Source organism: Dama dama, chromosome 31, assembly GCF_033118175.1.
Source record: "Dama dama isolate Ldn47 chromosome 31, ASM3311817v1, whole genome shotgun sequence".
Taxonomy (NCBI): Eukaryota; Metazoa; Chordata; class Mammalia; order Artiodactyla; family Cervidae; genus Dama; species Dama dama.
This window is the reverse complement of record NC_083711.1, coordinates 49,166,166-49,190,989: the sequence shown is the minus strand read 5'-3', so window position 1 is coordinate 49,190,989 and position 24,824 is coordinate 49,166,166. Positions and strand designations below refer to the sequence as shown.

General features: G+C 40.1%; 1 protein-coding gene across 1 annotated transcript in view; it reads left to right on the top strand.

Moving 5' to 3' along the window:
- IMPG2 (interphotoreceptor matrix proteoglycan 2) overlaps positions 1 to 24,824 on the top strand; it is a 75,080-nt gene that overhangs the window by 27,051 nt on the left and 23,205 nt on the right. Inside the window, exons 8-11 of the mRNA XM_061134144.1 lie at positions 5,306 to 5,364; positions 7,431 to 7,451; positions 16,131 to 16,375; positions 18,342 to 18,427. Of these exons, the coding sequence (XP_060990127.1) occupies positions 5,306 to 5,364; positions 7,431 to 7,451; positions 16,131 to 16,375; positions 18,342 to 18,427 (411 nt within the window). The remainder of the gene's footprint in view (positions 1 to 5,305; positions 5,365 to 7,430; positions 7,452 to 16,130; positions 16,376 to 18,341; positions 18,428 to 24,824) is intronic.

Sequence of the window (24,824 nt, the reverse complement as noted above, 5' to 3'; positions counted from 1 at the left end):
TGGTTAGAAGTATTTTTAAAAGGGGATATTTAAAAAAATAAGGGGGGGCGGATATGTTAAAGATGTTAATGCATGATCTTTACAGAATTGTGCATTAGCCCATCTCACAACTTTACTTTCTGGAAGAATTCTACCTAGGGACTTGAAGTTGAGATTTTTTTCAAGATACCGGGGGCCCATCTCCTCTCTCTGTCAAGTGAGAGGGTACATTAGTCCTCCTGTTTCTTTCTTTTCCATCCCTCTTGATGGACTTCTCTGTGGCCAAGTTTTTTGATTCTATTACCTTGGACTAATATCCTTCTCTAGACATTGTGTCTAGATTAGAAAGAAAAATATGCATCTTTCAGCCAAGCAGCATCATTGCAGCCTTCAGACACAGGGAGTGTGGGCTAGACAATTAATTTTCCTAGCTGTGTGGCCAGTTTGTGAGGCTATATGGTATGTGGACGAAATATCAGCCAGGCCAGTGGCTACTTGGCATCAGACAGTGTCTTGGATCGGCTCTTTGGTTCTCTCTGCTCTTGGATTAAGGAGCCTTTAATAAACCTCCATGTTTGGATAAATAGTTGTGCTAAATGACTGCATATTTAGAGAAAGTCTGATAAACACTCTGAAAAACATTTCCAGCAGGGACTTTATGAGGTAGGTAGCTATTGGCTCAAGGTGATTTGAGGGTGATGAGGGATCAGTTGCTTCTCTGGCCTTATTTCTACGTACGTGTCCTTTTACATGGAATGAAATGTCTACCAATAGCCACTTCCCTGTGTGGAGCTGCAGAGTCAGGGTCATGTCTCTGAAAGGTCCTGTCTCCACGTTTACTGCAAACTGAAGGAGACCCTCAAGCTCTCTCCCTTCAGGACACAGTCATGGGAATTGTTCTTTCAGTATTATTTTTTCGGGTAATACTGGAAGATACACAGGGGAAAAAGAAAGCCTGCTTGGGAGGGTTGAGATTCAGGAGCTGTTACATTTTTTTTTTTTTTAAATGAGGAGCTGATGAAGATAAACTTGGGGTGCCACCAAGAGTGACATCAGAGAGGGAAAGGTCACTGTGATAGGCCGTGGAGTGTGGCTACCTGATGACAGCCACAGGGTCAGCACACTGTCCTCGCATAGTACTTTGTGTTCTGCAGGCTGCTGTGTGTCCGTCTGCTAACAGCAGCCAGGAGGATAATCAGCTCCATTTTATAGACGGAACCCATCAGGGCGAGCAACTTGTCCATGGTGATTTCAGCTTCTAGGAGTGGAAGGGAAATTCAGGTCTGCTCCTTCCTTTGAAGCTGTTCTTTCCTTTTTATCATACAGAGTCCCCTTCCGTTATTTTTTATAATTTTATTTATGTATTAATTTTTGGCCGTGCTGGGTCTGGTTGCCGCACAGGCCTCTCTAGTTGCGGTGAGCAGGTGCTCCTCCTAATTGTGGTGGGTGGGCTTCTCACTGCAGTGGCTTCTCTTGTTGCGGAGCACGGGCTCTAGGGTCTGCGGGCTTCAGTAGTTGCAGCTTCTGGGCTTCAGAAGGCAGGCTCAGTGGTGATGCCTGGGCTCATTGCTCCATGGCATGTGAGATCTTCCCGGATCAGGGATCGAACCCATGTCTCCTTTATTGGCAGATTCTAGGCTTTACCACTGAGCCACTAGGGAAGCCCGAGTTCCCCTTCATTTTAATTCAGGTGAGAAGCTGTGGTGAGCCTCACAGTTCCCCCAGTCCTGGTCCCAGTTATAAAATCATATTTATCAAAGGAAAGAGGATGAGGCATGCGATCCAGCGAGAAGAGTATGGGCCTCAGTGTTAGAAAGACCGATGATTGAATGAATTCTGATTCAGTCACTCACCAGATGGATGATCCTGGGCAAGTCAGTTGATATCTCAGTCTTGGTTTCCTCAATTGCATGATGGGGAAACTATGTATCTCTTGGGATTGTTGCAAGGATTAGAAGTAATATTTCAAAGCACCAGGCCCATAGCAGTCCCTCAGTAAATTGTACCTGTTATTAATCTTGCTGCTAAAGTGGAATGACTTCTTACAGCTGGGCACCTATGTAGTAGCTAACTGGGTGTGATGAATTAGAAAACGTGTTTAAAGTTAAAAAATGGCAAAGCCCCAGATGAGATGGGTTTGTTGTTGTTGTTTAGTCACTAAGTCATGTCCGACTCTTTGCAACCCCAAGGACACCCAAGTTCCTCTTTCCTTCACTGTCTCCCAGAGGTTGCTCAAATTCATGTCCATTGAGTCACTGATGCCATCACATCATCTCATCCACTGCCACACTCTTCTCCTTTTGCCTTGAATCTTTCTCAGCATCCGGGTCTTTTCCAGTGAGTCAGCTCTTTGCATCAGGTGGCCAATGTATTAGAGCTTCAGCTTCAGCATCAATCCTTCCAATGAATATTCAGGACTGATTTCCTTTAGGATCAACTGGTTTGATCTCCTTGCAGCCCAGGGGACTCTCAAGAGTCCTCTTCAGCACCACAATTTGAAAGCATCAATTCTTTGGTGCTCAGCTTTCTTTGTGGTCCAGTTCTCACATCTGTACATGACTACTGGAAAAACCATAGCTTTGAGTATACAGACCTTTGTTGGCAAACTGATGTCTCTGCTTTTAATATGCTGTCTAGGTTTGTCATAGTTTTCCTTCCAAGGAGCAAGATGGGTTTAGTATTAATAATATGCAATAACACTGCATTTTGCAGCTAATGGAGTACTTGTAGCTATGCTCATCTTAATCTTAAGAACTGGTGTGCCAGTGGGCAGGGAAGCAGTAAGTACTATGAAAGAAGACATGTGCCTGGCCACTCTACCAGTGAAAAATAGCTAAGACTAACCCTGAGTCTTTGCATTCCTAGTCCTGTGGACTTTATCCCCATCCCCATCCCCCAAGAATTAGCATTTCTCTGGTTTCTCTCAGAATAAAACAAGGCAAGTTATTGCAGCCAGAAAATTTCACGGGTTTGGATTCTTTATCCACAGGGCAGAAAGATTTTTGGTGAACCAAGATTTTTTAAAAAATCTCATTCTCCTGATTTTGTAAGAACTTGGTTTTAAAAGCAGATGCCCAGAGATAGCTCCAGTTCAGTTCCGTTCAGTCGCTCAGTCATGTCCGACTCTTTGTGACCCCATGGACTGGAGCATGCCAGGCCTCCCTGTCCATCACCAACTCCTGGAGATTACTCAAGTTCATGTCCATTGAGTCGGTGATGCCATCCAACTGTCTCATCCTCTGTCATCCCCTTCTTCTGCCTTCAATCTTTCCCAGCATCAGGTTATTTTCTAGTGAGTCTGTTCTTCACTTCAGGTGGCCAAAAAATTGGAGTTTCAGCTTCAACATCAGTCCTTCCAATGAATATTCAGGAATGATTTCCTTTAGGGTGGACTGCTTGGATCTCCTTGCAATCCAAGGGACTCTCGAGTCTTCTCCAACACCACAGTTCAAACGCATCAATTCTTCGGCACTCAACTTTCTTTATAGTCCAACTCTCACATCCATACATGACTACAGGAAAAACCATAGCTTTGACTAGACAGACCTTTGTTGGCAAAGTAATATCTCTGCTTTTTAATATGCTGTCTAGGTTCGTCATAACTTTTCTTCCAAGAAGCAAGCGTCTTTGAATTTCATGGCTGATTTTGGAGCCCAAGAAAATAAAGTCTGTCACTGTTTCCATTGTTTCCCATCTATTTGCCATGAAGTGATGGGACCAGGTGCCATCATCTTTGTTTTCTGAATGTTGAGTTTTAAGCCAACTTTTTCACTCTCCTCTTTCACTTTCATCAAGAGGCTCTTTAGTTCCTCCTTGCTTTCTGCTATAAGGGTGGTATCATCTGCGTATCTGAGGTTATTGACATTTCTCCCAGTAATCTTGATTCCAGCTTGTGCTTCATCCAGCCCAGTGTTTCTCATGATGTACTCTGCATGTAAGTTAAATAAACAGGGTGACAATATACAGCCTTGATGTACTCCTTTCCCGATTTGGAACCAGTCTGTTGTTCCATATACAGTTCTAACTGTTGCTTCCTGACCTGAGTACAGATTTCTCAAGAGGCAGGTCAGGTGGTCTGGTATTCCAAACTGTTTAAGAATTTTCCACTTTGTTGTGATCCACGCAGTCAAAGGCTTTGGCATAGTCAATAAAGCAGAAATAGGTGTTTTTCTGGAACTCTCTTGCTTTTTCAAGGATCCAGCGGATGTTGGCAATTTGATCTCTGGTTCCTCTGCCTTTTCTTTTTTTCTTTTGTTTTTCCTCTGCTTTTTCTAAATCCAGCTTGAACATCTGGAAGTTCATAGTTCACATACTGTTGAAGCCGGGCTTGGGGAATTTTGAGCGTTACTTTGCTAGCATGTGAGATGAGTGCATTGTGCAGTAGTTTGAGCATTCTTTAGTATTGTTTTTCTTTGGGATTGGAATGAAAGCTGACCTTTTCCAGTCCTGTGGCCACTGCTGAGTTTTCCAAATTTGCTGGCAAATAGCCCCAAAGTCCACTAATAACTTCTCTTGTTCTGGTGTTGGCCCCATAGTGACTTAACCTGGTGAGACTGTCACCTTCTGAAGTGTTGTGGGTAAAATGTTCGATTTTGTTAAGTGTGTATTTGTACAAAACCTCATATTTTTTGGTGTTTAGTCCGATCTATCACTTCCCCCTGCTTTAGTCACTAAGCTCATACTGGTTGATGTAGCCTGATTTTAGAAAGTTGGTGATATAACTGGTTTCTGCAGTTGTGATGCTCGTAAGTTGATCTTTTGACCAGTCACTGCTTATAATCTCCTCCGTGACCACCAGTCAGCAAAGCCTGAGCCCAGGTTTCCACATTTCTTTCTTATGTTGGCTGTGTTCATAGTCCTTTGTGTCATAGGAACAGGAAACAGATGCCACCAGACATTTTACACTTACAGGAAATGAACACCTGACTCTATCAGTGTGTGTGCTGTGGCCAGATTTCTAATCCACACAGTTACATTTTAAAATGTTATTACAGTTTCTTTTGAAACTAGTCCTTTTTTTCACATTTTATCACATAAGGGAAAAAATAGTATTTTGCCAATAAAAGTCTGTTTTTTATAATTTGGAAAAAATTAATATTAAAGTAAATCAAAACCTTAAAAAACAAAAAAAATATGGCAGGGTTGTGGTAAAAACTATTTTCTAACACTGTGACAATTGGAATTTTCTTAGCTTTCTAATCCATGTATATCCATGTATTTGTATAAGTTTCTAATAAACAGTGCACTTTATATTCTACTCTTAAAAGCATTTTTGTGTGTGTTTTTTTACATTTCTATGTAGTTACAAATTTTTTATTTTTGACAGGTGGAAAATGCATTTACTGGGTTACCAGGCTACAGGGACATTCGTGTACTTGACTTTAGGTAAATGGACTTCAAAAATGCATAGGTTTTGTAGCAGTCTTTATTTCAAATGGATTATCCTTTTGTGTTTATTGTATGTACTCTTAACAACAGTGATTAGAAACTGATGTGAATTCTGTAATTTGGTCTTTTGTTAAATCCTTATTCCTAATGCTGGTCTTTCAGATGAGGAAACCGAGTTAAAAAAGGCAAAATAATACATTCAGGGAGATGTACTAGATCTGTAGTTGGGCCAGGGTGAGAACTTAGGAATTCATGTCTCCAGCTTGCTGCTGAGAAGTTACATGTTTTTATTTGGCACTGAGGGGAGCCTGGAGAAAGGTTAGATGTGATCTAGTGTGCTCCTAAAGGCTCATCAGTGCCCCAGTGAGGGCCCTGTGATGTCTTGATGGATAGTCATTCTGGAGGGGATGTGTTTATCAGCATAGCAATTCAGGGTAAATCGGACACCTCTTTTTAGGACGTTGCTTCCTTACCTAAAACCTGCAGCATCATACTTGTGCACATTTTATTGAGTGAATACTTTGTATTGGCCACTTTACATTCCTGAGTTCACATAATCTTCACCCCTTTTAGGAAAACTATTGCTATTAATACTTATTTTGCAGAAAAACAAATAGGTTTAGAAGGATGCAGTATTAGCCCAAGGTCAGAGAGCAGAAGAGGGATTTTGAAACAAAGTGGCTATCTTTATATCTCTGGCTCTTAACCCCCAGTGCTAGACTGAGTCCTCTGAAGCTTTGGAGCATGTGGATGGTGACTGTGGCCCAGCTATTAGATGCAGGGGAGCATGGGCTTAATTGACAATGTCCACATCTTAACTTTGGCATACTCTTGTCGCAACTTCTCAGTTTTCCAGAAACAACAGCAAGCACTTACATAACATTTATAGCGTGCCAGGCCTTCTATCCATATTAACTCATTAATCCCAACAGCCGTGCTGTGAGACAGTTACTATTATCCTCGTTGTTTTTCCTGGTAGGGAAACCGGAGCACAGGAAATGCATGTACTTTTTCTGAGGAATTCAGCTGGTTATTGATGCAGGGGCAAGGGCAAGCCTGGTTCACTGATCCTCCATCCCCTCTCACAGCATGACCTGTCTCCCCAGTTCAGCCATGGCACTTGGCAGGAATACTGTCTCCAGTTGTCACTAAAGCTCCCGTGAGAAACTGAGGCTTTTGAAGTCCTTTCTCATTTGATAGCATATGAAAGACAACATGACTTTTGGGATCAACTTGCCTAGGTTTAAATCCTGCCTTTGGCACTTCTGCTTGGATGGTTTTGGGTAAATTAACAAGCTTTAACTTCTCATTTATATAAGTAATATATACAATATTGTATGAATCGTGCTTTATTTAAAAATACTTTTGAAATATTTTGGGTAAATTATTTAGTGATTTTGTTCCTCAGTTTGTTTACCTGTAAATGGGGATATTCATGGTCCTTAATGAATTTTCATGAAGATTAAAAGAAGTAATTTTTGTAAAATGCATGGTGTAGTTCTTGACATTTGGAAAGTCCATTTAAGTGTCTGATACAGAAAATCAGTAAATAAATATTAAAGACTATGCAATATCCTATAGGTTAGTCAATTTGGACCTTTCCCAACTCCTTGGAATCTTAGTATATGTTATCTGATTTTCTTTTCATTAATTTTAATGCCACTTGACATTGGTGTTGTAACATCGTATACATAACACATAACATTTAACATTGTATCCCCCCAACAATGTTACCAATTTTGTTAATGCCAACAGCTGGAGTTCTCTGCTCATCTACTGAAAAAAGTTTATTTATAAAGTGAAAACCACATATTAATTGTTTAAAAGTATTTTTAAGAAGTTTAAAGACAGTAAAGATTATAGATTTTAAAATAGAATACTTTCTCCACCTTTGCTTTCTTCCTTCATTGTACAGGTATTTGTCATTATCTAGTAGTATACAGGCATTTTCATTTGAAGAAACATTTCAGAGGAAATACATGAAGAGCTTGTACTTTGATTAATTATATGACAGTTATAACTTGCTTAAACTCTGCTTAACACTTTTCGATTTTTATTTTCAGGTCCCCTAAGGAAAACGGCAGGTAGAGTACCTTTTGACACTTTCTGTACTGTTGACCTAATTAGGAAGTAGTTTAGAAAATACGGTAGCCCTAGGTCCAAGCGAACGTGGCTCAGTCCTTTTATTACTTCCAGTATCACTGTCCAACTTCTTATAGATCATTTGGCAAACGTTATTTGGCAAATGTTATTTGGCAAATGTTATTAAATATTTTATACTTTTTCACACTATATAAGCTCTGTCATATCTATTCACTTGGAAGTAGTGTAAGCAATACATTGAAAATGAATGAGTGTGGCTGTGTTCCAATAAAATTTTTTTTTCTTTATTTTTTTATTTTTTATTTTTTTCATTTATTTTTATTAGTTGGAGGCTAATTACTTTACAGTATTGCAGTGGTTTTTGCCATACATTGACATGAATCTGCCATGGATGTGTTCCAATAAAACTTATTTATAGATCCTGATATGTCATTTTCATATGGTGTTCACATGTCACAAGATATTGTTATTTTGAGTTTTTTCAACCATTTAAAAATATAAAATCCATTAACTCATGGACAGTGGGCTGGAGTTAGCTCATAAGCTGTAGTTTACAGACTTCTATCATAGACTGCTGACGGACAAGTACTTGTATTTTTTAATCTCTTAATTTTTATTTTAAAACTTTTATTTTTTTGAGGTATCATTGATTTATAATACTATGTATGTTTCAGGTGTACTACATAGTGATTCATAATTTTTAAAGGTTACATTTACACTGCATTTTTAGTTATTATAAAATATTGCCTATATTCCCTGTGCTGTATAATTAGCCTTTGTCAAATACTTTAAAATACTAAGTTATGCTTAATTTAAAACTAGTATAAAAAAATAAATAAATAAATAAAATTAGTATAAAAATTGGCATTCATAAAGCACTTTCAAATATACTGTTGTCATTGAGTAATCAAGTGTCATTTTTAAGTGGTAAATGAAAAGAAGAAAGCTGATTTCTATCACAGTTCATTTGTGAAAACAGCTGCTCTCTGGAGTTTCTTAAAAGCATAGTCAGTCCCCTTTGTGAAAGTTGCTTGTCTTTTTGTCTTTGAATTCAAGTTTGTTTAAAATTTACTTTCTCTTGAAAGATAAATAATCATAGTATAGAATATATGAAGGAAATTCATAGGCTAAGCACAGGGATGTTTAGAGATAAAACATTTCTTCATTTAATTTTTTTTTTTTTAGTTTAATTTTTATATTGAAGTAGAGTTAATTTACAGTATTAGCTTCAGATGTGGAACATAGTGATTCAGTGTTTTATAGATTTTATTCCATTTGAACTTATTATGAAATATTAGCTATATTCTCTGTGCTATACAGTATATCCTTGTAGCTTATTTTATACACAGTAGTTTGTATCCCTTAATCCTCTACTTCTGTCTTGCCCCTCCCCCCTTTCCTCTTCCCACCAGTATCCACTAGTTTGTTCTGTATATCTGTGAGTCTGTTTCTGTTTTGTTCATTCGTTTATTTAATTTTTTAGATTCCACATATAAGTGATAACAGAGTATTTATCTTTCTCTGTCTGACTTATTTAACTCAGTGTAATACCTCCAGGTCAATCCATGTCATTTTGCCTTGTTTATATAAGATCAGGGGCTTCCCTGGTATCTCAGTCAGTAAAGAATCTGCCTGCAATGCAGGAGACAGATTCGATCCCTGGGTCAAGAAGATTCCTTGGAGAAGGAAATGGCAATCCACTCCAGTGTTCTTGCCTGGGAAATCCCATGGACAGAGGAGCCTGGTGGGCTACAGTCCATGTAGTTGCAAAGAGTTGGACACAATTTAGTGACTAAACCACCACCACATATTAGATACAAATATAATATCTTACATTTGCAAAGGGCTTTCTGACTTCCTCATTTTTGTTTATATTATTTTAGCAAGTATTTACTAAGTATCCTAAAAGATGATACTGTGAAAGTGCTGCACTGAATATGCCAGCAAATTTGGAAAACTCAGCAGTGGCCACAGGACTGGAAAAGGTCAGCTTTCATTCCAGTCCCAAAGAAAGGCAATCCCAAAGAATGCTCAAACTACTGCACAATGCACTCATCTCACACACTAGTAAAGTAACGCTCAAAATTCTTCAAGCCAGGCTTCAAGAGTATGTGAGCTATGAACTTCCAGATGCCCAAGCTGGATTTAGCAAAGGCAGAGGAACCAGAGATCAAATTGCCAACATCCTCTGGATCATCAAAAAAAGCAAGAGAGTTCCAGAAAAACATCTGATTTATTGACTATGCCAAAGCCTTTGACAGTGTGGATAACAACAAACTGGAAAATTCTTAAAGAGGTGGGAATACCAAACCACCTGACCTGCCTCCTGAGAAATCTGTACTCAGGTCAGGAAGCAACAGTTAGAACTGTAATGGAACAACAGGCTGGTTCCAAATTGGGAAAGGAGTACATCAAGGCTATATATTGTCACCCTGCTTATTTAACTTATATGCAGAGTACATCATGAGAAACGCTGGGCTGGATGAAGCACAAGCTGGAATCAAGATTGCTGGGAGAAATGTCAATAACCTCAGATACACAGATGATACCACCCTTATGGCAGAAAGTGAAGAAGAACTAAAGAGCCTCTTGATGAAAGTGAAAGAGGAGAGGGAAGAAGTTGGCTTAAAATTCAACATTCAGAAAATGAAGATCATGCATCTGGTCCCATCACTTCATGGCAAATAGATGGGGAAACAATGACAGTCTTTATTTTGGGGGGCTCCAAAATCACTGCAGATGGTGACTGCAGCCATGAAATTCAGAGGCTTGCTTCTTGGAAGAAAATTTATGACCAACCTAGACAGCATATTAAAAAGCAGAGACATTACTTTGCCAACAAAGGTCTAGTCAAAGCTATGGTTTTTCCAGTAGTCATGTATGGATGTGAGAGTTGGGCTATAAAGAAAGTTGAGCGCCGAAGAATTGATGTTTTTGAACTGTGGTGTTGGAGAAGACTCTTGAGAATCCCTTGGACAGCAAGGAGATCCAACCAGTCCATCCTAAAGGAAATCAGTCCTGAATATTCATTGGAAGGACTGATGTTGAAGCTGAAACTCCAGTTCTTGGCCACCTGATGCAAAGAACTGACTCATTGGAAAAGACCCTGATGCTGGGAAAGATTGAAGGTGGGAGTAGAAGAGAACGTCAGAGGATGAGATGGTTGGGTGGCATCACCGACTCAGCAGACATGAGTTTGAGTAAACGCCAGGAGTTGGTGATGGACAGAGAGGCCTGGAGTGCTGCATGCAGTCCATGGGGTCGCAAAGAGTTGGACTCGACTGAGCGACTGTACTGAACTGAACTGGGAAGACTAGACTGTTAAAACATAACTGAATTCTGGTGTGAACCCTCTGGTCAAAGAATGGTGTTCAGTTGCTGAGTGCTGAGTTTTCTATGGGGGCACAGACAACAATTCAATATGAAGCCATTAGATTTTATGATAGAATTGTTAACCTAAGTACCGTTTCCAAAACTGTTCAGTATTGTTGGATATTAACCAGTTGGTGGAGTTTATTCATAACTTTTTGGTATACTTTTATTTTGAGCTGTGTATAAGTGAATGTGTAGCCCAGAAATAGTCTATGTATTATATATATAACCTCTCTCTCTACATAAGTGTTTCTATACACATGAAGTTTTCTGTTTGCTTTGCACCTCTTTCAAGTTGCAAACATTGTTTTAAGTTAGTAGGACCCATTTGAAGTGAGTCAACAAAATATCTGCCTGGTGTCCACACTTCAAAAATTCAACTCCAGGCCTTGTTAGTATGCACTTTCTTCCTAATAGAAGTGTGAGAGAAGAAGAGATATCTGAGTTTCTTGAAATAATCTCTAGTTGGATTGATTGTCATGAGATACAATATCATTATTTTTTTCTATTTAAAACTTGCGCACGTCAGACAGCCAATGAGGGCATTTGAAGTGAGGAATAAATTTCCTCTCCACATGACTGATGTCTTTGGAAATAGCAGTCAGAGATACTCTCCTCTATATAGCAGTTGTTTCAGTGTAGTTTAGAAGGTTGGAGAAGGCAATGGCAACCCACTCTGGTACTCTTGCCTGGAAAATCCCGTGGATGGAGGAGCCTGGTAGGCTACAGTCCTTGGGGTCTCTGGACATGACTGAGCGGCTTCACTTTCACTTTTCACTTTGAAGCATTGGAGAAGGAAATGGCAGCCCACCCCAGTGTTCTTGCCTGGAGAGTCCCAGGGACGGGGGAGCCTGGTGGGCTGCCGTCTGTGGGGTCGCACGGAGTCGGACACGGCTGAGTGACTTAGCAGCAGCGGCGGTTTAGAAGGCGAAAGGGGATGCTGTGGTGATGGTTGGTTAATTTGGCGTCGCTGAGTGCAGAGAGGCAGCACGGCTTTCTTCAGTCGGATAACGCTTTGTCCTCGGCGTGCATCCTGCATCTTACGTACTTCCTTGTTCTCTTGGCTTGTTTCTATTCTGCTCTTCATCCTGAGATGTCTCTGTATTGCATTTACCATGCCAGAACTAAGTCTCTTCTGGGTCACACTGAAGTTCTCAAATCTGAGAATAGATGACTTTCTGATTCCTCAAGCATTTCTTTGAGTTCTCTTTCTAGGACAGAAACTTGGTAATGAAGTGTCTCTGTGAGGCATTTTATCTTCTTTAATGAATATATCTTTACCAGACAAGGTAGATGATATTAGAAGTGTTATTTTTAGACGTCCAAGGAAAACATTGGGAGAAAAATTATATTTTGCCAGTAAAGAGTAAGGCCACTAATCTAACCCAGACTGCCTGTTCGCACAGATTTCTTGATCCAGAAACATTTCTCTTAATCTTCTCCCTGTGATGTTGAAAGGCATGCAGCGCACTTGAGAGACTCTCAGTAGAAGCTTGACGCTCCTTGTCTGATTTTCTGTCGAGTCCAGGAAGCAACTGGAGTGCTACCTGGTACAGCCATTTCCTCTCCTCCATTTTTCCCCTTATCCCTGGCTCCTGTCTTAAGTGATGTGAAGTCACTCAGTCATGTCCGAATCTTTGCGACCCCATGGACTGTAGCCCCCAGGCTCCTTGGTCCATGGGATTTTCCAGGCATGAATATTGGAGTGGGTTGCTATTTCCTTCTCCAGGGGAATCTTCCCGACCCAGGGATCGAACCCAGGTCTCCCGCATTGTAGGCAAACACTTTACCGTCTGAGCTACCAGGGAAGCCCCATGTTAACATGTTACTAGGTTGGACATAGATCCCGGGGAGAAGCTCATCTTTCTGGAGATGCAGGCATGTGCCATCCCGCAGAGCTGGAAAGAGCATGCAGTCCTCACAGAGTTATGTTCTGCCTGTGAAGCAGTGTCCCTACAATGATTCCTCAGAAGACAGAAATGTATGAGGTTCATACGCATGCTCTTTAGGGTGAAAGATGTGTGTACTCCGTTTCACCTGACTCTTTGCAGCCCCATGGACTGTAGCCGGCCAGGCTCCTCTCTCCATGAAAGTTTCCAGGCAAGAATACTGGAGTGGGTTGCCATTTCCTACTCCAATGGCTTTTCCTGACCCTGGGATCAAACTTAATCTCCTGCATCGGCAGGCAGCTTCTTTACCACTGCTCCACCTGCATACATAGAGACTGAACATCCTTCTGATTAAGTCAAGAATATCACATACTGTCATCTAAGTGTCACAGAGTCTATGGTTGTATCTGCCTACATTAGTGAATAAAACTAACCACTTGTTTCTTCATTATTTTCAAAAATATTTATTGAGCTACTAGGAGCGAGGCATTGTGAGGGATGTTTAGGACATATGTGGTGTGGTGAGTTCTGACCAGTAGGTGTCCCTCTTACTGTTCAATTTCACATTGGGGCCATCTTTTTTTTTTTTCTCACCGTATTTTACTGAATTTATTTCTTTACAAAAGGAGATCAGCAGTTACTCATGTTCTGACAGGAAAAATTAAGGGATTGAGGGAATTTACAGACGGCAAGCAGATGTCTCATCTCTCAGCAAGGCATCCAAGTGTTGAGATGCTCGGTTACCACTCTAAAGTTCCCTAAGCCACACCATCGGAAGTGACAGCTTATCAAATTGGGGAGGAAAACCTTACTGATGACACTCAGCGTGGGATAGGAACATCGTGCCTCACCGCTTCTGTGGTAGGCGAGGGGTAACACCTTCATGACATCCCCTGTAGACCCAGGGCACGTCCAGAACTGCCAGCATTCCCAGGAAGAAGAGGTCTCTTAAGACCAATTTATGCTTACCAAGCTACAAAATACAGTGCATTCTCTAGGATGCTGAGCGATCTATTTAAATCAAGAAGTGTGTCTGCCAGCTGACTAATTATTGCATTGGCTTAGCGTGTGCATTCTTTTCCCATAGGACAATCTGTAGGGAATTATGATTGAAAGTTCCTTTTGCCAGCTTGAGATCAGAGAAGGGAAGTTGGGTGATCCTAATGGCCAGTATCAAAGTCATGCTAGCCTATTGTAGCTATCTCCAGTCTAGGGTTCTGTGTTACAAGGAAGCCACAATGCACTGTCGCAGGCTTTTCACTCATAGTAGGATAAATTAGTTAAGTAGCCCTTTTTCTAGACTCCATGAGACCCCTCTCGTTATCCTGACAGTTTTTTATTCTAAAGATATGTGAATACCTTAATTAAGGCTGGAGTTTTCTCTCTATATTCAGGCAAGTATAGAGTTCTGTTAATTTACTAGGCATTGAATGCCCGGTACCAAGTCAGACATTGGAGACAGAAACTCAAGGACAGACTGCAAGGCGTTCAGTATAAACAAAATCTTTCTACGAAACAGCACAGTCTATCATCAAGGAATATATAAGGGAGCTCAGAAGAGGAAATGCTTCATTCATTTGAGTGCTGTGGTTTGGGCATCGTTTTGCTTCTACAGAATGTCTGAAGGTGGCAGGTCATTTCCGTGCACGTCTGCCTTCAGAGGTTCAGCTTCGAGAGGGTGGTGCCCTCCTTTCCTCTGGAGGACCTTGGAGTACTTGTTGGGTATTGTTTTGATGGCTGTGTCTCACAGACTGGCTGGAAGTGAGGGTGATGAGTAGAGCAAAGCTGTTCTCCTGATGACTTTTTTTCTGTTAAGAGTTTAAAGTTCCTGAGTGTCATGTAGTCATTCAGAATGCTGGTGCCAGAGTCAGGCAGATCTGGGTTTGAATCTTGACTTTTACCCCTTTACATATTGTGAAATTTTAGGCAAGTCTTTTAACTTCTTTAAAGCATAGTTTCTTAACAATAATCTGAAGGTAATAAAACCTTCATGTTTGTTATGAGTATTAAATCAGACAAAGCCTGGGAAATAGCCTGTCATTGTAAGCACTTACAAAAATGTTAGTTTTTAGCTGTTAGATAAGTCTGAGTTGGTCTAGAGGGTGTAGTTCTATTGGTTTAAAAATCTTATATTCTGATGTTTCTTCAAAATGATTATTTAAGAAAATGTCAAATGCCATTATCAACTCCTACTTATTTATTTTCACTTTATCCTTTGTTCCAAGAAATAGTCTCTTTGTTTGCCTGTGGAAAGATAGTGAAAAGGCCCCATTCCCAGACGAAGTTACTTATTAACACTTGTCAAAATTTTATTCAACTCATTAATGAGGGAGCCAGCAGAAAAATGAGAGCTAGTTTCTAGAGCATTTGGAAGAAATATATAGTTAATTGGGAAGGGATTGCCAAGTTAGAGGTTGCTATTTAGTCACTAAGTTGTATCCAGCTGTTTTTGGCCCCATGGACTGTAGCCCGCCAGGCTCCTCTATCCTTGTGTTTCTCAGGCAAGAATACTAGAGTGGGTAGCCATTTCCTTCTCCAGGGGATCTTCTCAACCCAGGGATCAAACCCGTGTCTCTTGCATTGGCAGGCAGATTCTTTACCAGGGAAGCCCTGCCAAATTAGATACAAATAATTTGTTACTTGTATTAACTAATTTACTGAATGTCCTCCAGGCAAGTTAAGTCATAAACTTTAGAGTTATCATTCCTACTAGGCCAAAAAACCATCACTTCTTAGTAAGTTTTTTACAATTCACTATTAAACTTTATGGGACTGTAAATTGTCTGGGTTGTCAAACAAGAGACTTAGGTAGCTGTCATATTAGAAGATATTCTAGCATGATATTTTAAAAAAAAGACTCACAAGTCATCAATTAGCTTTATTTCCAAATAGTTCATATTTTCCTCTCACAATAGATAACTGTTTCAGCTCACAGTCATTACGCTGCTTTGCTGTTTCACTCCCCGTTGTGGAGTACGTAAATCACCCGGCAACAGTAGTGAGATTCCAGAGGACTTCCCATTGTTGGGTGGAGTTAGAAGGTTTGGTTTGGTTTTTTTAAATCAGGGAGGAGAAACCCTAATAGGGAAAGGAGGTAGCTGGCTGAGAGTGAAAAGGAACAGTTGATTTTGACAGGGTGAGAACATGGGGAAGAAGATGCTCAGGTATTATGCAGGCTGACTCTGTGGCCTCCATGTTCTTAGAGCTATAACCTCTCTGTTTTCCGGAAGGAGAAGGGGGTGGCTAAATGTTGCCATCCAGAGTCTACAGAGAAAGGTGATGGAATCCTTGCCTTTTGAGACTCTCCCTCTTGGTCTAATGTTTGCTCTCCATGGCTTCAGAGTTCCTTTCTTTGTGTTTCCTTGGCAGGCCCTAATCTGTTTCTCTTGTCATCCACAGTGGCATAGATGTTCACTATGCGGTTACCTTCAATGGGGAGGCTATCAGCAATACCACCTGGGACCTAATTAGCCTACATTCCAACAAGGTGGAAAACCATGGTCTTGTAGAACTGGATGATAAGCCCACCGCTGTTTATACAATCAGTAACTTCAGAGATTATATTGCTGAGACACTGCACCAGAATTTTTTGCTGGGGAGCTCTTCTTTGAATCCAGATCCTGACTCCCTTCAGCTTATCAATGGTAAGTTGTATAACCATTAAGTCTTTGTATAGTTTTAGTTTCTCTTCCAGTATATTCTCATAAAACGAAATTCCCCATATATATATATATATATATATATATATATATTGTTCTTAGCACTCTGTAGGCTGCATCAGACAGAAACCATCCTGATATTAATGGTGCTTTAGCTTTATTTCCAGATAGTTCATATTTTTCTTTCCCTGTTTTAGTTCATAGTCACTAAGCTAATGACTATTAGCCATGCACCTAATTCGGGTAGATTACTCAGGGGTTTCTGGTGAATGAATGGCATGAGGATTAAGATATGCAATAGGCAAAGTGAGGCTGTTTAGGAACCTAAATCCATAAACAGCATGCTGCTGCTGCTGCTAAGTCGCTTCAGTCGTGTCCGACTCTGTGTGACCCCATAGACAGCAGCCCACAACGCTCCCCCGTCCCTGGAATTCTCCAGGCAAGAACACTGGAGTGGGTTGCCATTTCCTTCTCCAATGCATGAAAGTGAAAAGTGAAAGTGAAGTCGCTCAGTCGTGTCTGACTCCTAGCGACCCCATGGACTGCAGCCTACAGACAGCATAGTGAGGTCTTATCTTTATGTGGAGCCTTGTGTGGAGCTACCTCCTAGAAGGTGTCCTAGAAAGAGGTCAGTAACTCTCAGCAAGTTTAACAAAAGCTTTAGGATTTCCAGCACAAACTAGTTCAGGTGCTTTGCCTTTCAGTAGATGTACGTTTCCGTTGCTCAGAATTTTGTTCCCAAAATCCATTTCTGTTGTCACACAGCTTCAGAGTTCTGAATGGCTGCAGCTTCCTAGGTAACTTGACCATCATGAAAGGATATATTCATCTTTGATTTCGTGCTACTGGTTTTCCATAGAAGACAAGTTAACTGAACACACAGTCGAGAAAAAGTTTTAGAAAGTACTTATTTTCCAACAATAAAGTTTGATTTTTGATTGATCCCTTTATGTCAGTGCAGTGAAAAGTGAAAGTGAAGTCGCTCAGTCGTGTCCGACTCTTTGCGACCCCATGGACTATAGCCTACCAGGCTCCTTGGTCCATGGGATTTTCCAGGCAAAAGTCCTGGAGTGGGGTGCCATTTCCTTCTCCAGGGGATCTTCCCGACCCAGGTGTCAGTGCAGTAGAAACAGGTAAATACAGAGAGATTTTGCTTCTATTTTTAGTGTATACACCAGATCTCCTTTCTCACAACCCCTTCTTTTTAATTTTTATTGATTCCTTCTCTCCTCGAGGAAAAATCATTCTATTTTTTGTCTGTGTTCACATACATTATATAAATGCCTCTCATATTGTTTTATTTATCTCTCTGACATAGGGAACATTTCCACAAAAGAAACTTGGCTTTATTAATGTTTATAGCCTCAATGTCATCAAAGTCTATAGTAAGTAGTGAGGATACAGTAAATCTTACTGAGTTGAATCATATAATCTACTCTCTTAACTTTGTGACTCTTTAGTATTGGTATAGTGATCAACTCTCCGGTGTCTTACCTTGTTTTTCAAAGGTACTTTCTGCCAAAAAGGAAATAGTTTTGCTGCCAAAAAGGAAATAGTTTTGCATGATTTTCTCCATTTTTGACATCACCCAAATGAAGTGGAATTTCAATTCAACTTTCTTATTAAAATAAAAAAAACCAATTTTAGAACAGTTACTTCATGGGAATCTTGAAAAGAGTAAAAAATGCTTGAGAAAGGAAAGAAAATAAGAGTGCTCAAAATGTAACAGTGGGAAGAATATTTATGTTGGAATCTTATAATTTAGATAGATGGTGCTAATATAAGTAAAATATTTGAATAAAGTATCAAGCGTTTTCTAGGCAAGATCTTTCCATTTGTTCTACCCAAATCTAAGCTTATAAAAAGGAAGAACTTGGTTTTTAATTGTCTCTGAACCTTAAACACAGTAGTGTCTCAACTAAAAATTTCTTTAATGTTATTCTTTCTTTAGTGAGAGGGGTTTTACTTCCCCAGAGTGAAGACCAAGTTTGGAACACTCAAAGTTCAAGTCTTCAGCAAGCCCTACCGTCTATTTTGGTAAGCCTGTTTCTGTGTTTTATGCCTAGAACCAGGCTCTAAAACTTCTCTTTTTTGTACACCTACCCGCTTACTTTGGCATCATGGATTTCCCAAGCTGTTCCTATTTCAAATATTTTCTTACATCATCCTTGGAACATTATTCATAGTTGTCAACTCATGGACCCAACCGCAGATAATTTATGACTTCTGCAGTGGTTAAACGAAGTCCATATATTTTGGCATTGCAAAGTCCGCAAATGGTAGAAAGCTTATTTGTGGTTCATACTTGTTTGGTGATAATTAAACTGTAAGTGTCCACTGAGTTGTTCTCTAAAAGTTACCCAGAAATATAAATTCGATGTACGTAGGTACAGAGTATAGATTTTTGTTACAGGGGCTGTATTGAAGAAAATGTTTATAGATTCCAAAGCCTGCAGAACAGTGTGCCTAAGGAAAAGAGAGAAAGAAGAGTAAAAATAGTGCCTGGCTGACAAATGACAAATATTGCCTGGGACTCTAAATCAGCCTCCCTTTGTCCTGGGCAGAAAACATTCCCATTTGCACAGAAACAGCATGGAATCAACTTTTCTTTCTGTTCCTACCCCTCAACTCCCCTGGGCACACTTCTGTCCCTTCAAACCTCCACTTGCCGTGACACCTACCCAGAGGCCACCAGTCAAAAAGAAAGTGGCTTCCTGCAGTGTCAGTGGAACAACCACCACAGTACCACTAAAGACCAAGCTGTCTACAGCGATTCCAGGATCTTCTGTTATCACATAGTTGCATGGACATTCCCTTCTACATTCCCCACTCTTTCTACCCTCTTGAGACTTCTTTTCTGTCTCATATGGCAGAAAAGAAACTAATGTTAAATTAATTTCAAATATCTGTTTCTTGGCTTCCATCCAGCAGTGGAAATTTAGAAAGTCTGCCTCAAACTGGCTTAACCATCAATATGAGCAGCCGTTGCTTCTGCTCAGGTGTAGAGAAACTCAGTTTTGAAATGTGGAGTCACTGGAAATACTCTTTTCACCAAGTTCCATAATGGAGAAAAACGGTTAGAGGGAGATTGACATCGGAGATTACATTTGTTTGGTGTTTGTTTATTCATCCACTTACTCATTCAAGTATATTTGTTTTGTCCTTTTCATGTGCCAAGTGCTGGGGAGACTCAGATGAATAAGGTGTGGTCTTGCCTACAAGAGGTGGTTTCCAGTCTGGTGGTGGTAGACAGGCTGGTACACAAATAAGGTGACGCTGTCATCGGAGTTCATTCAGGGTGTGGTGGCGGGGAGTGGTGATCCCCTGCAAACACATGCCTCCAGCCTCTGTTCCTTCGGATCCCTTCCTGGTCAGGGCTTCTGTCACCACAGGTCTGTGATGATCACTCAGAATGATGTAAAGACACACATTTTATATAAGCCAGGGTTTGCAACCTGGAGGTAAGCTGACTAGATCCAGCTATAGGCGTGTGCTATGGGGCTATTTTTTTTTTTTTTAAAGCCAGTTTTTAAAAATTAGGAGATTTTTTGCATAAAAATGCAGATTTTCAACTTCTTTTGAAAACCAGAAGATCCGATATCATTGTTTACGTTTTCCATTGCAAGAAGTGGCTGGAGCTTGGTTGAAAGAGGCTGCCCGTTTAGTTATGGCAGACACTGACTAACTGTACTCATTTGTTCATTTATGTTGCCTGTTCTGTGGTTCTATGTGCATTTAAGCCAACTCCTTGGTTTTTCAGTGTGAGGAGACGTTGGAATGTTAATGGGTGATAATAAGACATGAAAGAAAAGTATGATTAGTTAGAAGTGTCTGGTTATTGCTTCTCCCCTTCCTCTGCCTCCTTCCTTTCTGTCCTCTCTAATAGAAGTGAATTTTTTTGTTGTTTTTTTTTTAACCAGGATTTATTTTTAGAAATTATTTTAGAGGTAGTAATTTGGGGATATTGAGTTTGACACCTTTTGGCCTTCTGATTTGGAAAATCACTTGTTGCACAGTATGCTTCCTATAGCACTCAGCAAGCTTTTCAGTTGGCATTAGCAGAACTGAACCTGGCCAGTATAATATTGAACTTGTTGATATACTACATTGAACTAAAAGAAGAATTCAGGAGTTGAATTTTTTGCTATGGGAACATCTATTCATATAAAAATAAATGAAGTGCTATTCCTGGCATGTATGTGTTTACCTTTCAAAATTTATGAGCAAGCTTATTGCCATGCCATTTTTTTTTTAGGGGGTACTTGTTTGGAATAGATAGTCTTCTTTATTTATTTCAAGAATCAAGTTGTTTTACTTCACATTTTATGTTGCTTACCTGTGGCCTAACTTTCATTACAGAATTGTTTATTGTTTTAATTTATATAAAATGAAAAGGAATTTAGTTTACAGGTGTATTGAAATCATGTATGTTGCTTGAGGATTTCTTTTTCATTGAGGATTCAACTACCTTTCCTAATATGTCGTCAGGTCATAGGCTCTGTCTGATAAAACTCAAATTCTTAAGTATAGGTCGAGGAGCTTAGTCATCTCTCCCAGAATTTTGAAAACATGCACACCTAGAATTACAACAATATAAATATACCTGACTCAACTGGAAGCAGAGGTGGCTTTAACACATTTCTGGGAGTGGTTTTAGATAACTAAGAGGAAAGCCAGTGAATTCTCTGGTATGGTATGATTCTCATGATCATAACAACTTTTTTGAGGGACAGAACTTAGTACTGACTAAATGGCTTTCTTACTTAAAATTGAATTACATATATAATTTTAGGATAATAGAAAAAAATGAGAAAGGAAGAAACTTGCCCTTACATACAAATAGCTTCTATATTCACCATAGCAGACATTTAAATGTTAGAAAATGGTCTTTCCTCCTTTCTCTGCTCTTTTTTCACCTGAGTCTTGGATCTGTGCACATATGCCAGCCTGGATGAGAACTGACTGCCAAGTCTGGTAGCTCTTGTTTCTCCTCTGGAAATCCTTTTGCCCTCTGGGTATATACACTTGTAGATATTCTTCAACAAAACGTCTGATATGGTGAGTGAAGCCCAAGGACAGAATTCTAGTAATTCAGCATCTAGTTCAGATTTTTTTTCTCTATTTTTTTTGTGACTGTGGTCATTTCCCATCTGTGAACCTCAGTTCCTTATTTTTAATAGGCCAGTTTTGACTAAATGATTCTTAAGAGTCTTTCTAGTTATAAAATTTGGTACTTTTATTATGTTCACATATACGTGCATGCTCTACCCCGCTTCCTAACATAAGATTTTTGTAAAGCAAAGGATGGCCCTATAAAGCACTGAACCTTTGGCAAAACAGAAGCTTCTATTTGTTTTACTTCTACATTCTAGACTTCAATTTGTTTTCTTTTCATTTATCTGGAATTGAACTCTAGAATTGCTGTCTCCATCTAGGCAGTTCTTTTTATTTCCCCTTTCTTGAGATATAATTGACATAGAACATTGTATAAATTTAAGGTGTACAGTATGATGATTTGATATATATTGTGAAGTACTTATCACAGTAGAGTTAGTTAACAGCTCCATCACTTCACATACTTTTTTTTTTTTTTTTTTGGTGGTAAGAACATTTAAGAGTCACTCTTTAGACAAATTTCAAGTTTATAACAGTACTGTTAACTATAGCCACCATGTTGTACATTAGATACCCAGAACTTATTCGGCTTGTAGCTGCAAGTTTGTGCTCTTTGACTGATATCTCTCCATCTCCTCACCCCCAGCCCCTGGAAAACACCATTCTACAACCATTTTTGAGTTTGACTTTCTCAGATTCTACGTGTAAGTGGTATCATACAGTATTTGAGCTTTTCTTCTGATTGATCTCACTTAGCCTAATGTTAGAATGTTAGAATGTTAGCCTAATGCCCTCCAAGTCCATTCATGTTGTCACAAATGGCAGGACTTCTTTCTCCTTCATGGCTAGATAATATTCCATTGTATATATGTAGCATATCTTTATCCATATATCCACTGATGAACACAGGTTGTTTCCATATGTTACTATTCTGCATAATGCTGCAGTGAGCCTGAGAGTGCAGATAACTCTTTGACAGACTGATTTAGTTTCCTTCAGCCATATCCAGAAGTGGGATTGCTGGATCACATGGTGGTTCTGTTTTTAATTTTTTTGAAGAAACTGTATACTGTTTTCCACAATGTACCTATTTACATTCTCACTAACAGTGCACATGGGTCCCTTTTCCACATACCTTTGGCAGCACTTTTATATTTTTTGAAAATAGCCATTCCAACAGGTGTGAGATGATGCTTTGTGTGGTTTTGATTTGCATTTCCCTGTCAAAGGTGATTTTGAATATCTTTTCATGTAACTATGTGAGTATTTCTTTCTGTTTTTCTCAGACCTCCTATGGATATACCTTCTCGGTGCTTCTTGCCCCCTCTTGCGGCAGATTCTTAGGCTTGTGTGCCCTCTTGACCCTGCAATGTACTGGGCTGAGTGATGGCTGCACTCCTTTGGCTTTCTCGAGGGACGTACAGACGCTAAAGTTTGTCATCTCTCTCTGGCCTGTAGATGCAGGCTGGCTTTCCGTTCTCTAGCTGTCTGCCAGAGCTCGCTTTCTCTGCCGTGGGGAGGGCGTCCAAGGAACCAGCCCTGGGGTGGAGCAGCTGTGTGGGGGTGAGGCGCACACAGTCCTGGAGATGCCTGTGGGCTGTGGAAGGGGGATCAATGGGCAAAGCGTTTTGGCAACTCATGGTGGAGTCCGTCACGCAGTTAGTAGGGTCTGTATCCCTTTAATACGTTCAGAGTCCTGGCTGCCCTTCTTTCAGCCACTTCCCAGCCCCTGGTTGTGCATCTTACAACTCAGTATTCAGGACAGAGTGAGAGAGAAATACCAGGACCTGCACAGCTGGGGCGGCCAGAGACTAACTCACACGCTCTCACTTTCCTCTGTGCAGAAATCTTGTGCAGAGAGATGCTCTCTTGGCCCTGGGCTGCGTTGCCATGTGGGAAGGATGAGGTGGGTAGAGTGAAACTGTCTCGCTTACCCTCAGCAGTGTGTCTGAACTTGGATTTAGTGGTGTTTTTGGAGCTACTCTGTTGGACTCTTAGACCTCCACAAAGGTTGATGTTCCAAGTTATTGTTCTCCAGTGGCTCCCAGATTGTGTCCAAGAGGGGCTGGAGCCAGTTCATGGGCCACCTCAGGTCCACAGCCAGGACCGAAGTCTGTATGCTTATAACCCAATGTGCCGGGTGGGTCAGACTCCTTCTGGGTCCCTTGGTATACAGGACTGAATCCCGCAGCTCCCACAAAGGCACTTTTGTCCACAAAGGGTGCAAATTGCTGTTGTTGAGAGGGGAGTGTGGGTTGGGGATGTCTTACTCATTCATCTTGCTAACATCACTCTGGCTCATTTTTGAGGGCCCAGAAACTTTTAGACTCTCTAGTCAGAAATATAAGGCAACTTTATGTATCTGTTTGGTGCCAGGTTATATAGGAGCACCATGTATGTATGTCAGTGATCACAAGCTACTTTCACTATATAGAGTTATGAAGTTATGAAGGTTAAATTTATTCTTGATGATGACATACTCTAAAATATTAAAATTTACTAGAAGAATGCCAGAAATATTTTCCCTGATTTAAATCATCTTTTTGGCCTTACTCATGAATCAAGTTTTGATATCCTCAGGTTCACTTCTGATGAGAGAATTCCCAAGAGGTAATTTCTTATCCTGAAATGATTCTTTTTTTTTTTTAATATGTCATTTGCAGCAGTTACATCTGGTATTTTTTTTTTTTTTTTTTTTTAACATCTGGTATTTTGAGGATGGTTTTCCTCTTCCTTTGATATATATTTTGCTTTTCTCTATATATTCAGTTCATCAGACCTAGATCACTAGACTCCAGTCTAATGCTCAGATGTGTCTTTATCTAATTTCTATTTTTGACCAAGTCACATTGCCAAAAATATATACTAATATTGCACCATCCCCTTTCCATCACTTCCCTCTTTACTGTCTAGATTCTTTATTTCTAATTAAATTTTGCCAGAATGATACCATTTTTTTGTTCATGTTGTTGTTTTAATCCATTCTCTTCCTCCTTTTCTGGCCATTTGTATTTCATCACAAATCTTGTAATCACCTTTTGACAAAAATGATGCAAACTTTTATGGATATTTAAAATACATTGCACTACAGAACATGGCTCAGTTAGGGTTTCCGTAGTAGCAGAACCCCCTGGGTAGTAGTGTGAGGTTGAGAGAATGAAAAAGGAAACCTCGAAGTGTGCCGAGACCAACAGCAGTGAGAAGCCATTCCCGTCCACTGAGTTTTAGAAATGCAGTTTCCAGAGCCCAGTAAGAGTGGAAGCTTCAGTTGTAGGGGGACGTAGCTACTGCACGACACACGGTGTGGAGACTTAGAGGA